This window comes from Diabrotica undecimpunctata, chromosome 1 (assembly GCF_040954645.1).
Source record: "Diabrotica undecimpunctata isolate CICGRU chromosome 1, icDiaUnde3, whole genome shotgun sequence".
Lineage (NCBI taxonomy): Eukaryota > Metazoa > Arthropoda > Insecta > Coleoptera > Chrysomelidae > Diabrotica > Diabrotica undecimpunctata.
In genome coordinates, this window is record NC_092803.1 from 118,172,571 (window position 1) to 118,187,806 (window position 15,236).

Genomic DNA, 15,236 nt, shown 5'->3' on the forward strand with positions numbered 1-15,236 from the left:
TTTTATATGTTAAATGAAGCTCCAAATATGAAAAAACTGCGGAGTGCTACCATAAAGGGGCGCGTTTTTAAGAAAAGGATGAATTAATCCCTATGCAATAGACTGCATTGTAGTGAATTATATACCCTTTTCGTGCATATACATTTACAGAAAAGTTATTCATACAGAACGTTTCGGATCGGTATATAAATTAATGTTTTTGCAACGCCATACATTTCGACTGGAAGAGGTGTGAGAAATATAAGGCGTAACCCTTAATTTAAACCCCTACGCTTTAAGTATCGAAAAGAATTCACGGGATAGTTCCTAAAGTTGTTCTTATATTCTAGTATTGATTTGTATATAATCCATGACCCTTTGATTCAATGGATTCAATGACCTCCAAAATGCCCCATGGGCTTGTAGTCTATTTGTGTTAAGTAAAATATCCATAGTAATCCACAAGACATACTAAAGGCGAGTTGACACGATCCAAGAATGTTTGGATTCCGACTTAGACGAAGTGGACTTGTACAAGCATACTTATACCAAGTTGGTTACGACGGTTAAATGACTTGGATGTCAAGTGAAGTCAAGTGATCGTGGAAGGTGTTCTAGTGGTTGCTGATGATACATGAGCTTGAAATCCAGAAAAAAAAAATAAAAAAAGAAAAAATACCGCTTTTCTAGCATCCTTATTTTTATATCCTTTATTCGTACATTTTATAAAGCCTCCTCAGCTTCGTATAACTCCAAGAATCTAACATTCTTCCTTTCAGTCCATTTTCGACACCGACGCCATTTTAATTTTACAATACCACACCACTTGGATCCAAGGAAGTTGGCCAGCGTCCTATTAAACTTGGATAGAACTTGTTGATACAAATAAACTTCGCTGAACAGGTGACACGATCAAAGTAGCTTCCAAGTGTTGCGCGCGCAACGTTCCAAGCAGACTTTAACCAAGTACACTTGGATCGTGTCACCCCCCGTTTATAGTATTAAAAGTATCCAAGTAGACTAACCAGAACAGTTTTTTTATCACGGTGTTTTTGCATGGCTAGTAAAGTTCGTATCGTCCGTAATAAAACGTTCGAAAATATTAATGTAACAAGATATTGACAGGTTGTTTTCACCGATTTTATTCATACAATAACAATTGGGCTTTAAACAGTCTATTTATCAGTAGAGGCTTGGTTACTAAACAAATTATCAAATTAGAGTGAATAAGATTGTCTATAAAGATAAAACAACATGGTATTTTTTGTAGATGGGTCACTGTACTGCTTCAATAAACATTATGCCTAAGGGCATGAGCTTTCAATCACTTAACAAAAATACCAGTTTTAAATTTTAACAAACTGGTCAAAACGCCGAGTGAACATTAGGCCAGTCCGATTTGAAATTTTTATAATAATTGGTTTCTCCCTTGAGTAAGTTATATTTTTCCCGTATGTGGTTATTAAAACAGGTTCGGAAATATATTTAACGTCTCGCCACATGTCGAAGTTACTTTAATTTTAATAGTCATTATTTTTTCTGCTTCATTTCCTATCCTTCTAGTTACTTCCACGTTTGAGACTATTTCAATCCTTGATATTTGAGGATTCTTCAGTAACACTTACCGTACTTGTTTTAGTATCCACGCCTCCATGTTCTAAATAAGAGTAGAGAATAAGAACCGGAGATATTGCAAAATTAGTTCAAAATCATAGCAAAATTACGACATTTGGGCGATTTTTCACTTGTAACTCGGCTGCATCTTGAGTAAAATAACTTTGTAAAAGCTCAAAATTAAAAGAAAAACTACGAGCTTTAAAACTGAAAGTTAATTATAATCGAAATTTTATTTACAACAAAGTTATAACAATTATAAATGTATATTTTTTATTAAAAAGGTATAGAATTTGTTTATAAGGTTTTTTAGCTACCAAAACTTTAGATTATAGCAAATCAAGTTACATAGTCATATTTTACGATTTTAAATTGCGTTTTAATTTGCGCTTATAACCGTATTAAGAATAAAATAATTTTCTGCGCGAAACAAATGCGCGTTCCGTTTCAGCCGCGGCTGTCAGAGGTCAAAATGCGCACAGGTGGCTACCTTTCTATAATCATATGTCAAGAACATAAATTTAGAAAATAGTTTCTATGTGTTTAATGACAGTATAAAAAATACTAAAAAGTATGGAACTTTTTTTCTATTTTATAAGGTATGCATTATATATAATTAATTAATTACTTTCACTGACTAATTTGAAATTACACTTGCTTTTCTTTCTAACGTATTTTGTGACGTTTCTTTATTGTAATTACAAACTCTTACTGATTCCATATTTTCTACCCAATGCGTGTTAAAAGTGATCTAGTTTGTTGATTTTTCAATCTATAAAAAACACGTTTTCAGCATATTTTAGACTAAGTACCTATAAATATTTTAGTGTTTTAAACGTTTTTTTCTTAACCTGTAAACTCACATGTATATTTAAGGTAATACTGACCGATATTAAACATTTGGTTTAATCATCATTGAAATACCGGACTACTTTCAAAATATTCAAATAAAATCAATATAATTCAAACAACACTTGATATATCCTGGCATCTCATCGCATGACAATTCCTCATTATAGACATCCAGTGTGAATGCTCCATTATGCGCGAGGCGATACAATGCTCGCATTATATCACTGTTAAATTCGGCCAGTAACGAATTTTAGATGTTGGTACAGCATTCCACATCAAATGAAATTCGGGGAGTGGCTACTAGACCCATACGCTCTCGAATTTAAACCCGTTATTTAACCATATACACACAAAATCTAAGTGTATCTATTGTTTCTTTTTGATTGATCTCTAATTCGTGTTATGCTCTCAATAGTTATCTATCTTTCCATCTTTCTTTAGTCCTTATCCAATTTCTATCTACATTTAGGAAAAGAACGAAGCATTAAGGAAAATAAAAAACTGAAAATAAAGCTGGCAATAGGATAACACAGGGAGATTCTTTGAGTCCTCTGTTGTTCAACCTTACTATGGAAAATAACAAAAAAAGTAAGAACTAAAAATCATACGAAAAAGGGAGGAAAACAACTTCAAATAATCTGCTATGCAGATGACGCAAGACTACTCTCTCAAACTGAGGATGATTTACAGCGTATGCTGCATTAATTTATTATAACCGCCAGATAATCGAACACGTCATGGAGTTTAAATATCTAGACATCACAGTATCTAACTACGGAAAGCTCGAAACATAAGTAGAAGATGAAGTGAATAGAGCAAACAGAGCCGCAGGTTGCCCGAATGAAACAATATGGAGAAATAAAAATATCGGGAAAGAAATGAAAGGCAGAATTTATAAAACATTCATCAGAACAATAATGACATATGCGGCAGAAACACGACCTGACACAGAAAGGACAAAAAGAATGTTAGAAACAGAAGAGATGAAACACTTCAACACATAAGACAAATGACACAAAATAGAGTAGCAAAGGCGGCAAGAGGCGGCAACAGAAAGACGATCAGTAGAAAGATCACGACAGCGAAGGAACGACAACTTACTGGCACATTGAAAACCATACAGAGTGATGTCTACATAAAAATAAGAAGAAGAAGTACAAGAAGAAGAAAGAGAAAAAGAAGAAAAAGAACAAGAAGAAGAAGGACAAAATACAACGAATGTCCCAAAAGCTAATTCTAACATTACCACAAATTATGACAATAGACGTTAAAAAATATTTTACCTTCAAATAAACACAACGTTCATGAAGTGATGATTGTTGCAAAAGTGATGTTAGAGCAACTTGTGTAAAAATCTGGAAATACATGGTGAGGTCACCATCATTCTCTTTGCCTTAATCTATTAGTTCATAGGTTTCTATCTTGGGTCATCAAGCCAATGTCCTCTACATGTCTCTCAAAATCTTCACATTCACCAGGAACTCCTTTCTTATGAGCGCCCACCACAGAATCTCTCAAGGAACTCTATCATTATGCTGTCTCAAGATTAATAAATACCATATGGTTGTTTCTATATTCTTGTATTTTCCATCAGCTGCCTTATAATGCAAATTTCATCTGTTATTATTGTGTGTGTATGTTAATTGATCATTGTTCTAGACAAAGTACTTTGTACAAAATTTATTTTAAATTAAATGATACTACCAAAACTTGCACTGCAGTTTCAAAACCCACGCGGCTTATACCCATTAAGAAGTGCGTTCATAAATATATAAGGTAAAAAGTTACCCAATCCCTTCAAATAAATCTTTCAACGAGTTCAATTTTTTTTGAACTCCCAGTACATTCCAACTGTAAAAAAGCAATTATTCAGTTATATGATTAGATTCACTTAAACCCGCAACCATCCACATTACAACCGTTCTTTATAATATTCCCTTATAGTGAATGGTAATTTATATCGGCTCGATCGTAATTATAGCCACTACCTTTCTTATATTCACGCCTTTCAATCAGCCAAATTCTCATTGACGCCGTTTCAATAAGTTTCATGTGATTAATGAGACTTCGTAAAATAAATAGAAATAGGTACTTTTATATTAAAAATATTTATCAGTCGGTATTAATAAATTTCAGTTTCTCACACCGTGAAAAATATGTTTTGATAACGAATTGTTGAGAAAAAAAAATTAAAAATACTCGAGAGGAAAAACGAATTTGTAAATATGAAGATATTTATCTAAATAGTATTACCAAGAAAATCTGACCTACTTTGGGGCTTATAGTAAGTAGCCTAATTAGCAAAAATACCCAATGGGTAAAACTAATACATAGTTCCACTGAACAGCAGTAATGAACGTGTGGTGTTTGTATATTCCTATTCCCACGACCGGTTTATATCAGTATCTTGACTTCCAGCTACACCATATCAACTAAAGCAAGAAAATTTGAAAAAATGTTGGTTTCGGATAGGCTTTAGCGCCTGAACCTTTAGTTTCGAACCTCTTTTGAGTCAAGTCCTTGCTTTAACAGGTAAGGACTCAAAGTTGTTACTCGCAGATCATCTCAATCCCACTGGCTGGTTATTTTTCATTCCTTGGTAAGCTTCAGCTTCAGGTTTTCCTAAGAACTTTTCAGTAATTCTTCTCCCTCTTGAACTGTATATGAATAATGAACTGTATTAGGGTTCAGGCTGCGGCTGTGTTTTTTTATTGCTCCTTCGGTTGTTTCCTGCAGAGTCCTATACCCAGAAGAAGGCCGATAAAATGGGATGTCGTCTAATACCCAGAGTCTGCATAGTGGGTGACTTAATTAACATAGTAGTGACTACAAATTTCCCTAAACCCACAATGTAACTTCAGTAGATTAATTACTAGCGTATTTACTCATCTAAAATACTTATTCTACACGTTGTCAGTAGTGGCGTACATATAAGTTGTGTTTGTTAGTATCAAGGTGATCTGTGTAGAAACCTATATCTTCTGTCTATCAGCCCAGCCACTCTATCTTTTTCTGCTAGACATCACCGCATAAGTAGTGGCTCCAAAAACTCAGTTAATTGGCAATAATAATGCTTGTGACATAATAATGGCTTTGTTTACGGCAACATCATCATCATACTCATGCAACCTCTTCTGTCCACTGCTGGACATAGGTCTCTCCCATTTTTCGCCACTCTTCACGGTTCTGTGCTTCTTGTTGCCATTTCTTGGATATTCGTCCAATGTCGTCCATCCAGCCTGTTGGTGGTCGTCCTCTGCTGCGTTTGTCTTCACTTGGGCGCCAGTCAATTAGTTTTCTGGTCCATCTTGTGTCTTTCAGTCTCGCTATGTGACCTGCCCAATTCCATTTCAGCTTGGCTATACGTTCGACGACATCACTGATACCTGATATGTTTACGGCAACTCTAAATAAATTAGCGGATGTCTCTTAATACGAATCTCGGAGATGTCGAAGATGTTCTTCTTCAATCTGGGCCTCTTCTTCCGGCAATATTGGCCTGTATTATGAGGTTTAGAAAGTTATACCTCTCTGGATGTCTCATTACATGGCCGAAATATTCTAACTTTGGAATTTTTATTGTTTTTTCATTAGTATTGCTGTAAGAGTCCAGCTGTCCATGCCATACAGCAATATGGAGAATATATAGCAGCGCATTAATCGGATTTTAAGGTTTAATGTAATGTCGCTATTAATGAGAATTTATTTTAATTTATAGAAGGCTTTTTCAATGCGTATTCTTATTTCTTTGTTTATGTCCGAGTTATCGCTAACATTGGCCCCCCAAATACTCTCTAAACATAGATCTCGAATAGAAATAAGCCATATGCACTCAATATTCTCGGAATCCGACACCTATCTTTTCTGGAAGCCCTTATCCAAAATTCTTGATTGGTCTGCAATTCTCCATTTTTCCTAGGTGGTAGAGCCGTTCTGGTCTATGTTTTTAACTAGTTGGGTTAAAGGGTTGTCGTATAGTTAGTGGACTTCCTCATTAGTTTATTCACTCTCCACTATCAAACCATCAAATATTGTGCGATGCATTCTTTTTCCCAGGATTCTAACATACCTTGAATGAATTTATTTTGTCGAATAACCGTTTTGTCTACCCCCGTTTGTTTTACTAAATATTTCTTATGGTTTAATAATTTTGCTCAAAGATATAGCACATCTATTCTATTTGTTCAATCTTTAGTAAACTTCTATTTTTTCTTTACATGTCTTGCACTTTATTAATATTCAAAGGCCCGTCTTAGTGCTATCAGTGCTTTTATCAGCCTCTTAGTTATGTATGTTAGTTCTGCTACATTTCTTACGATAAGGACTTCATCATCAAGGTACGCTAAACATTGATGAGCTTTATTTATTATAGTACCCGAGATGTTTATGCCACTGTCCTGTATATTTTTTTGTACTATATTAAATAGCAGTGTCCACAACTGGTCTCCCTGTCAAACGCCTTTCTTCCCTTCAAATGCATCTGAGACTGCACTTTACTGTACTTGTGGTTATTTAAAGTATTATTTTTTATTTTTTTCCATTTTGTCAGCTTTTAAAATTAATGAAGATCTTTTACTACATAAGTTTAAAGAATATGAGAAAAATACTTACACATATTTCTTTCTCCTCGCACATGGCACCCCATACTTGAAAATTTGATTGAAGCAACTCGCAGTTTTCCCAACACTAAAACAGAAATAAGAAGTTCAAGTGACTTGTCAAGATATATTAGCACAGAGTGCTGGAAGCTTTTTAATACACTTCGTGATATTTTTCAATAACTGTTTAAATCGGGCGATTGTTATATGCTATTTCGAACTTTTTAATCTTTTTAAAGGGTAGCACAGTGAACAATCCTTCATGGAGTTTATATTCCAGCCGTATCCGCTTATGGCTGTAATAGGACATTTATTGCGTGTTTTGGATGTATTTACATTGATATTATTATATATTGCCGGTATTGCAAGCTACTGAAGTAAATAAAAACAATAATTTTTCTATAGATCCAGTATACATTTTAAAATCATTAGCTTTGTAATAGCTAATATCAGCTTTAATGTCTATCTGTCATGCAAACGTTATAAAATTGTACCGCAAATGCCAAAAATATTAGCACAAGTAGAGATATCACTATATAATAATATCAGGTAATTTCTATCGTTAGAAAAATGAACCACTAATTTAATTAATCTTGTTATTTGTGGTATTTCGTTTTATTGTTATACAAGCACATATTATATGCGCAAACAAAAATAAAATAATATTACAGCTGAAAATAAAATGGGATAACGGCGATTTTAACAATAAAAAAAATATTTAATAATTTATAAAGTTTGAAATTTTCGACATCTCTTTAGAAGGTATTTTTAGATGAGACAGTGCAATATAGGTAAGTAATCATCATCAGTATATCAGTTAGGAGACAGAGCACGAAGAACAAGACTTTATCTTGCGAAGAATAATTTATTGTTATCTACGTTGATATTTTTCGATATTTAAATAGTTGTCAATATCATTGGATCTTTTAAGAGCAACTTTGGATCTCAAATCTGAAAAGGTAATCGTTCCAAGTAAATGGTATTGTTCCAAGTTTTCCTCTTTGAATCGGTCAGTAAAGGATGTTGACAATAGCTAGTAATACAGGTAAAGTTCACATTGAAATTGTTTAATATTAAAGCTTAATTAATAATTAATTTAAAATTAATCAGGTTGGGTGGCACACATTAAAATTGTTTGATATTGAAGCAGCCTAAACTTAAAAAAGTTGAATTTGGCAAAAAAACAGGAAAGTTATAAGCTATTTTAAGCAAATATTTCGGAGATCTCTAAAAAAGCTCGAAGAGGGTATTATTTCTCGAAGAGGGGTATCTCTCATCTCCACCTTCTCTCACTTACTCCCGGTTATTGGGCTCTTACAACTCTATCCACAACCTTCTGTTAACGGCACTTTCAATTAATTATTTCCATTGATACTTTCAGTATTTTAAACTAAGATCATATAAATGATACTTAATACTTATATATTTTTTATTTGTTCTGCAGTCAAACATATCAAAGACAAACATCATGATAGTGGATAGACTACATAACAATCATCTACACATAACCACGATTGACCGGTTTGAGATTGTGAGCTCATACTTATATCTGATCTAGCAAAAGTCGCCGTAGGAAAGATTTCCAAAATATGGAAAGACTCTTAAATTTCACGAACTCTAAAAATGAGGTTTTTTAGCAACACGCGGAAAGGTACGACAAGTGAAATGAAGTGTATAGACGCCACTAAAATGTTCTGTTGGAAAAGAATGTTACGAATTCCGTGGGGCGACACCAGGAAAATTATTTAATTGTAAATGAGTTAAAGCAAACGGCTCTACAGTAAAGTCCATCTTCAACAATTAAAATTCTTTGGAGATGTTATTAGAGCAGACACAGAAAACATGGAACGACTTATTGTCCAAGGAAAGCTAGAGGGCCGAAGATCACGAGGCAGATCCCCAACAAGATCCATCGACCACTATACTCCCTCATAGCGAAAAAAATTTCAAATCGGCCAGCACGTGAAAAGTTTCTGATGAGAAAGTACAAATCTCTTTACCCCGAAGTTTTAAAACGGCCTTAAAAAATCAAGTGAACAAGAAATATTTACTGAAGATATTTGTCCTGCATTGGTAGTTCATCCAATATCCTATTGTCAAAGTTATCAAATGACAATTTAAAATTTTTTCTTCAGAAAAATTGCAAAATTACCATTCCAAGCCAAACAATGTTAAGAAGGAATAACATCAATTCATTGTATTCTACGGTGACTAGAAAAATCAAAGAAGTAAAAAAATATTATTTTTACTGATGCATGCATGAAACCACTGATTCCGCTAGACGTTATATATCTTATTTATTGATTGGAGTTCTTAATCAGCAGTCCTGCTCAAAATCACATTTAATTGCCTGCAAACAGATAGAAAAATGAATGCTTTAACAGTTACAAGAAGAATTCGCGAACTAATTTTTTGTAAAAAGTTATTGCTGTTCTTATCCGATGCTGCACCTTTTATGGTCAAAGCAGGTCAACATAAAATATTTTATTCAAAAGTTCAACATGTAACATGTTTGCCGCATGATATTAAAATGATAATACAATTGCGGAAGAAATTAGAAAATCTTTTCCTCTTATTACCGAACTTGTATCCGATATAAAAGAAATTTTTCTGAAAGCACCTTTAAGAATTCGGTATTACAAGATAAAACTTCCCAATCTTCCTCTTCCAACTCAACCAGTAATATCAAAATGGGGACCTGGTTGGAAGCAGCATTTTTATTGTACCCATTTTACTGATCTAAAACAGTTAATTACTCCACAAGGAAACTAAGCCCCTTTAGCTGGCTGTATACCATGTATCACAACTAATTAGTTAATTACTGTTGACTGATGAAAATTTTCAAGCTCTTGTTGATGCAAAAAAGTTGATGCAAAATAAGCTACTACCTCAAAAACTAACATTTATTTAGAGCAATTATGCTTGTGTATTAGATGTTATTTTAAGGTTATGTGTTTAGTTAATAGATTGGAAATATCTATTAATATGGTTAGTAGCAATGTCTGACAGAAAATAAAAAAAATTAAGGATATTTATTTTTAGCAAATTCTAAAATTAAAAATGGTGGCTAAAATTCTTTCTGGCGAATTTGTGGAAAAATTTAATATTGATACTCGATCATTAAATAGTTTAAAATATTTTCCAATCACATATGTTGATGTAGAACACAGCATTTCTGTTTACAAGGTAGTCAGATCGAACATATAAGTTTTTGTTAGACAATTTTGAAAAACAAGTAATTATTTATTTATTGTTTTTCCAATAGCAGTGATATCATAAGCTAATAACATCAGTGAGACACTTGTAAAAGTAATTATTTGTTCATTATTTTTGTAAATTTGTATTACATAGTGGAGCAGAATTTTTTGAAGATTGTTGACCATTACTACTAAATATATTTGTTTTATTTTGAAAAAAACGTTGGCATATTATTATAATGGTTATATGTTTTTTATCTATCTATATATACATATATATATATATATATATATATATATATATATATATATATATATATATATATATATATATATAAGCTAAGGTATACTCGTATATATATATATATAGTACATGCCAATTGTACTCCTATGGTATGTATTATCTTAACTGCTATCGAAAAAATTAAATAAAAACAGAACAAACTTCCTTTGTTAAAAGTCCGTATTTACATTACATACCATCTTGAAATTATCAGTTAATTAGTGCTGTAATTCATATATGATAAATGTGATTGCCATCACAAGAAGTGTACATATGTGTACACAAACTACAACTCAAACATGACTGGCGTATGAATAACATCAACATCTGCGATATTTTTTCTACAAAAGCTGTAATCATAAGTACCCTAAACGTGTAAACACTGTACAATTTCAAACTCTCCGTAGACATGCCATTGTTACAAATGATTTATGATTATTTGTTAGTCCACATTGTACTTATTCAGTTCTACATAGAAGGCAAACTTCAATAAATTTTAAAAAACGCGATAAGGAAATATGCCACTGGAAACTTAGTAAACAAACCTTTAAATAGCTATACTTTAGAGCCGAGCTAGTAAATTCAAGTAAACAAACTACAACTCTTTACCCGAGTTCCTCCAAGTTTATTTTTCCCATGAAAGCTTTAAAAGTCGCAAGTAATATATCTCCGCAAATTTCTACATGAATCTTTTGGAAATGGTACATACACCCTTAAACTTTTTTGGAACCTTATTTAGCCAACTCAGGACGCATAAAGAACTGGCGAAAATGTTTTCGGAAGAGAAGAGATTTATTGACCGATATATACAAGTTTATTGCAAATATATTTATTCAAGCGAACGAACGAAATCAAGGAATATATTTTTTCCAAGTTTTGCATATAAAATCAACATAATCAATGGAATTCAGAATTACTTTCGTTCTACTTTACTCACTAATAAACTGTAGATACGAGGACTCTTAAAATAGTGTTCTTAGTAAAAAAAATCAAACAACTTTCATTTAAATAAAAAAGGTTATTGGATGAATCTTTCAGTAAGATAACAGGATTATAGCGACAATGCGCTGTCCTGATTTTTGAATTCGGTTAGGAAACCATGTTGGGGTTCTATTACCCAGGACTCAAAAGGAAAATATTAAGAGTGGAGTCCAAAAGGAAAGATAAGACGAGGAAGACCACGGAAAAGTTGGAGAAAAGCCGATAAACAAGATAAGAAAAAGTGGCCTGAAAGATGATATGTGGAGGACAGAAGGAGAACAGGAAGAAACAGAGAGGAATGGAGATTAGGCATCGCGATATCTATATATCTGTGCATAAGTAAAAAACGATGTCGCAGTGATTGATTGCAATTACTAATAATGAATAGGTGTAAAATAGAGACGTAATAGGAATAAGACAAATTTGCAATAGCTTTGTAATAGAAGTGCGCTAAGAGGCTATTAGTAAATGACCTTGAAAGATTAATAAAAAGAAAAATTAAGGTGATTTACAAGAAAATATGATGAATATACACTAGTATAAGTTTTCGTTGTTTTTAAACTTTTTCACAATTTCTGTAGCCTTATTTTAAAATATTAGTTTTTTGAAGATGTCTCACTTTGAGTTTTGAAATTTTTTGTATGTGTGAATACAATCAAAATCATTTTCCGGAAAGTAGTAGACTAACATATGTGTGGTATTACAACAGCTATTTGCTGCATTTTGTTTATTAATTTTTTGATGTTTCAACCTTGTATATATTTTGGTATAGATTATAAGAATGTGGTAATGCTTGTTGCTTCAGCGTAAAGACACCGATGATTTAAACCAAGCGTTAAGCACTACATTTGTACAATAAAAATTATTTAACACTGTTCACTTGTAAGTAATAACGTTTCACCAAGCTTAATAATGCTTCCGAATTTACCTAACAAATTATTATAGGGTAGTGACTATCAGACCTTCCATAGTTTTAACTGTTTAACTAATGACCAATGAAATTAATTCTCCTTTATTGAAGTCGATTCCTTACCATTTGCTTAATTACAATCCCTAACACTAATTAGTACGAATCGCGGCATAAGAACGCATTTTAGTCGAAGGAAAGAACACAGAGGGAAAAATAATGACAGGATAATGTCCATCTCTCGAATACTGAGGCAGAAAAAGGAGAGCAACAGCTTCTAAAAGTTCAATCGAGTTGAAATAAATGGTGAAATTTTTGTAATTTAAAAACAGGCGTCCAATTAGTCAGGAGCCTTTTGTACTACTGTCAATTAAATTTGTTCAGCTGGACCCTTTTGTCGGGTTGTCGTTGTCTGTATCAATATTACTGCACGGTTCCAGTGGCGGTACAATAGAAACGAATGTTTGGTTGTACTTTGCTGCCAATTACACTTATTTTTGGCAAATGCGCTTAAAAATTACATCGCTCTTAAGATTAAACATTTATAACACACAGAGGTGCAAAAAAAATCGATTCACGGCTTTTTTATAGAGAAGACACATTTTTGAACACGAACATTATAACAAACACAATTTATGCGAAACAATTATTTATTTATAAAAACATGGCATTATTCGCAAAATTAAAAATGAAAAGTTGCTTTGTTGATAAAAAAAAGTTATAACAAAAGAATGTTTATGTCATCTGTTATTAATATTTAGTATTGCCTCCTTGGGACCTTATAATAGCCTGCATACATATTGGCAAGAGCCACACTAAGCTCACGCAAGTTGTTTGGGCGAGGTAACCGAACTTAAATTCTTCTTCCCAGACTGTTCCTTAGAAGTTCGATTAGATTGAGGTCAAGGCTGGAAACTGGCCAATTCATATGAACAATACCGACGTCATCTAAATATTTATTGACCATTCTAGCACAGTGAGGCTTAGTACATGCTTATCTTAAATGGTTGTTAGATTGTTAGCAGCCCAAACCATAACTGAGCCTCCTCGATAGGTTATTTTGTCTGCAGTAATGCATTGGGCAAATCGTTCTCGTTGTCTTTCCCAGATTCGTTCGCGACTGCGTGGTAACCTCACGCAAAACCTGGACTCATCCGAGAACAAAACATTACTTCAATCCAATAGCAAGTCGAGCTCTGCGGTATTCCATGGATAGCTGTGGATAGAGGGCTGGTCTTCTGGATAATAAATTTGCTTTACGAAGCCGTCTACAAACTATGCACTTACTTACATCTACTTTTTCGTCCATTTGATGACTTATCTTGTGCTATTCGTACTATCCTATCCTCTGCCATTCTACTAATATGTTCGTTCCACTCCTGTTTCCGTTTTGTCACCCATCCATTTATGTCTTCTATATTGCATGCTCTTCTCATGTTTTCGCTTCTCTCCCTATCCAACAGACTTTTCCCTGATATTGTCGGAGTATTTTCATCTCTGTTTTTTCTAATAGTCGTCTCGTTTTAGATGTGTCAGGTCTTCTCTCCGCCGTGTATGTTAATATATAATCTAGATTGTGTCATTAAGAGATCCCGCCGCTTTACTTGCTTTTAAGCTTTGTTGTTGATATTAATCGAAAAGAGATAAATCGAAATAGCGAAATATTGAATAGCTTGATAGGGAATTAAGCGCGGAAAAACTTATTTAGTCTACAGAATATCGGCAATTTACCATTGTACACTTTGTCTGTCGATTTGATGCAGTTCGACGATATCAAGCGTTTAATTTTACAAATTATATACCTTATCATATACCGTACAAATTTCATAAAGGAACTATATACACCACGTTTCAAGTCTCTACGTTCAAGTAATCTCTAAAAACAAAAAGAGAAATCAAACGATTTCTACCTAGCGAAACCGAATTCAAATTTTTACCACTGTGTTTCCTAAAATTTGCGAAACAAACAGCTGGATAAATTACTCGGCAAGGGAATCTAAAATTGCATTCCACATGCCGTTTATCCTGGTCAAAATTCGTAGTGAATTCAGTTTCTGGTACTCCAAACGAAGTAAGTAATAAAACAAAATGACGGTATTAGATTTTTGTTTTGCTACAGGACAGCAACAACCGCTGATACGTATTTCGACCTCCTTAGGTCTCGTCAGAACGGTATAGCCACTGCTCTGAACCAAAACAAAAATCTCTCCCGTCCTAGACAATAGTTATTAAAATAACTATATACGGACGTAACTACGCCATCTAAAAACAAAAAGAGAAATCAAACGATTTCTACCTAGCGAAACCGAATTCAAATTTTTACCACTGTGTTTCCTAAAACTTGCGAAACAAACAGCTGGATAAATTACTCGGCAAGGGAATCTAAAATTGCATTCCACATGCCGTTTATCCTGGTCAAAATTCGTAGTGAATTCAGTTTCTGGTACTCCAAACGAATTAAGTAATAAAACAAAATGACGGTATTAGATTTTTGTTTTGATACAGGGCAGCGACAACCGCTGATACGTATTTCGACCTCCTTAGGTCTCGTTAGAACGGTATAGCCACTGCTCTGAACCAAAACAAAAATCTCTCCCGTCCTAGACAATAGCTATTAATATTATTATTTTTTTACTAACTATTGTCTAGGACGGGAGAGATTTTTGTTTTGGTTCAGAGCAGTGGCTATACCGTTCTGACGAGACCTAAGGAAGTTGAAATACGTATCAGCGGTTGTCGCTACCCTGTATCAAAACAAAAATCTAATACCGTCATTTTGTTGTACTCTCTAAAAGTTTGCCACTTCTCCCACTAAAAACCTGAGA

General features: G+C 33.5%; 1 protein-coding gene across 4 annotated transcripts in view; it reads right to left on the reverse strand.

Moving 5' to 3' along the window:
• Positions 1-15,236, reverse strand: part of LOC140452879 (uncharacterized) — a 560,593-nt gene that overhangs the window by 53,483 nt on the left and 491,874 nt on the right. For all 4 annotated transcript variants that reach the window (XM_072547230.1, XM_072547219.1, XM_072547224.1 and 1 more), the window contains one exon: positions 7,057-7,131. In XM_072547230.1, the coding sequence (XP_072403331.1) occupies positions 7,057-7,131 (75 nt within the window). The remainder of the gene's footprint in view (positions 1-7,056; positions 7,132-15,236) is intronic.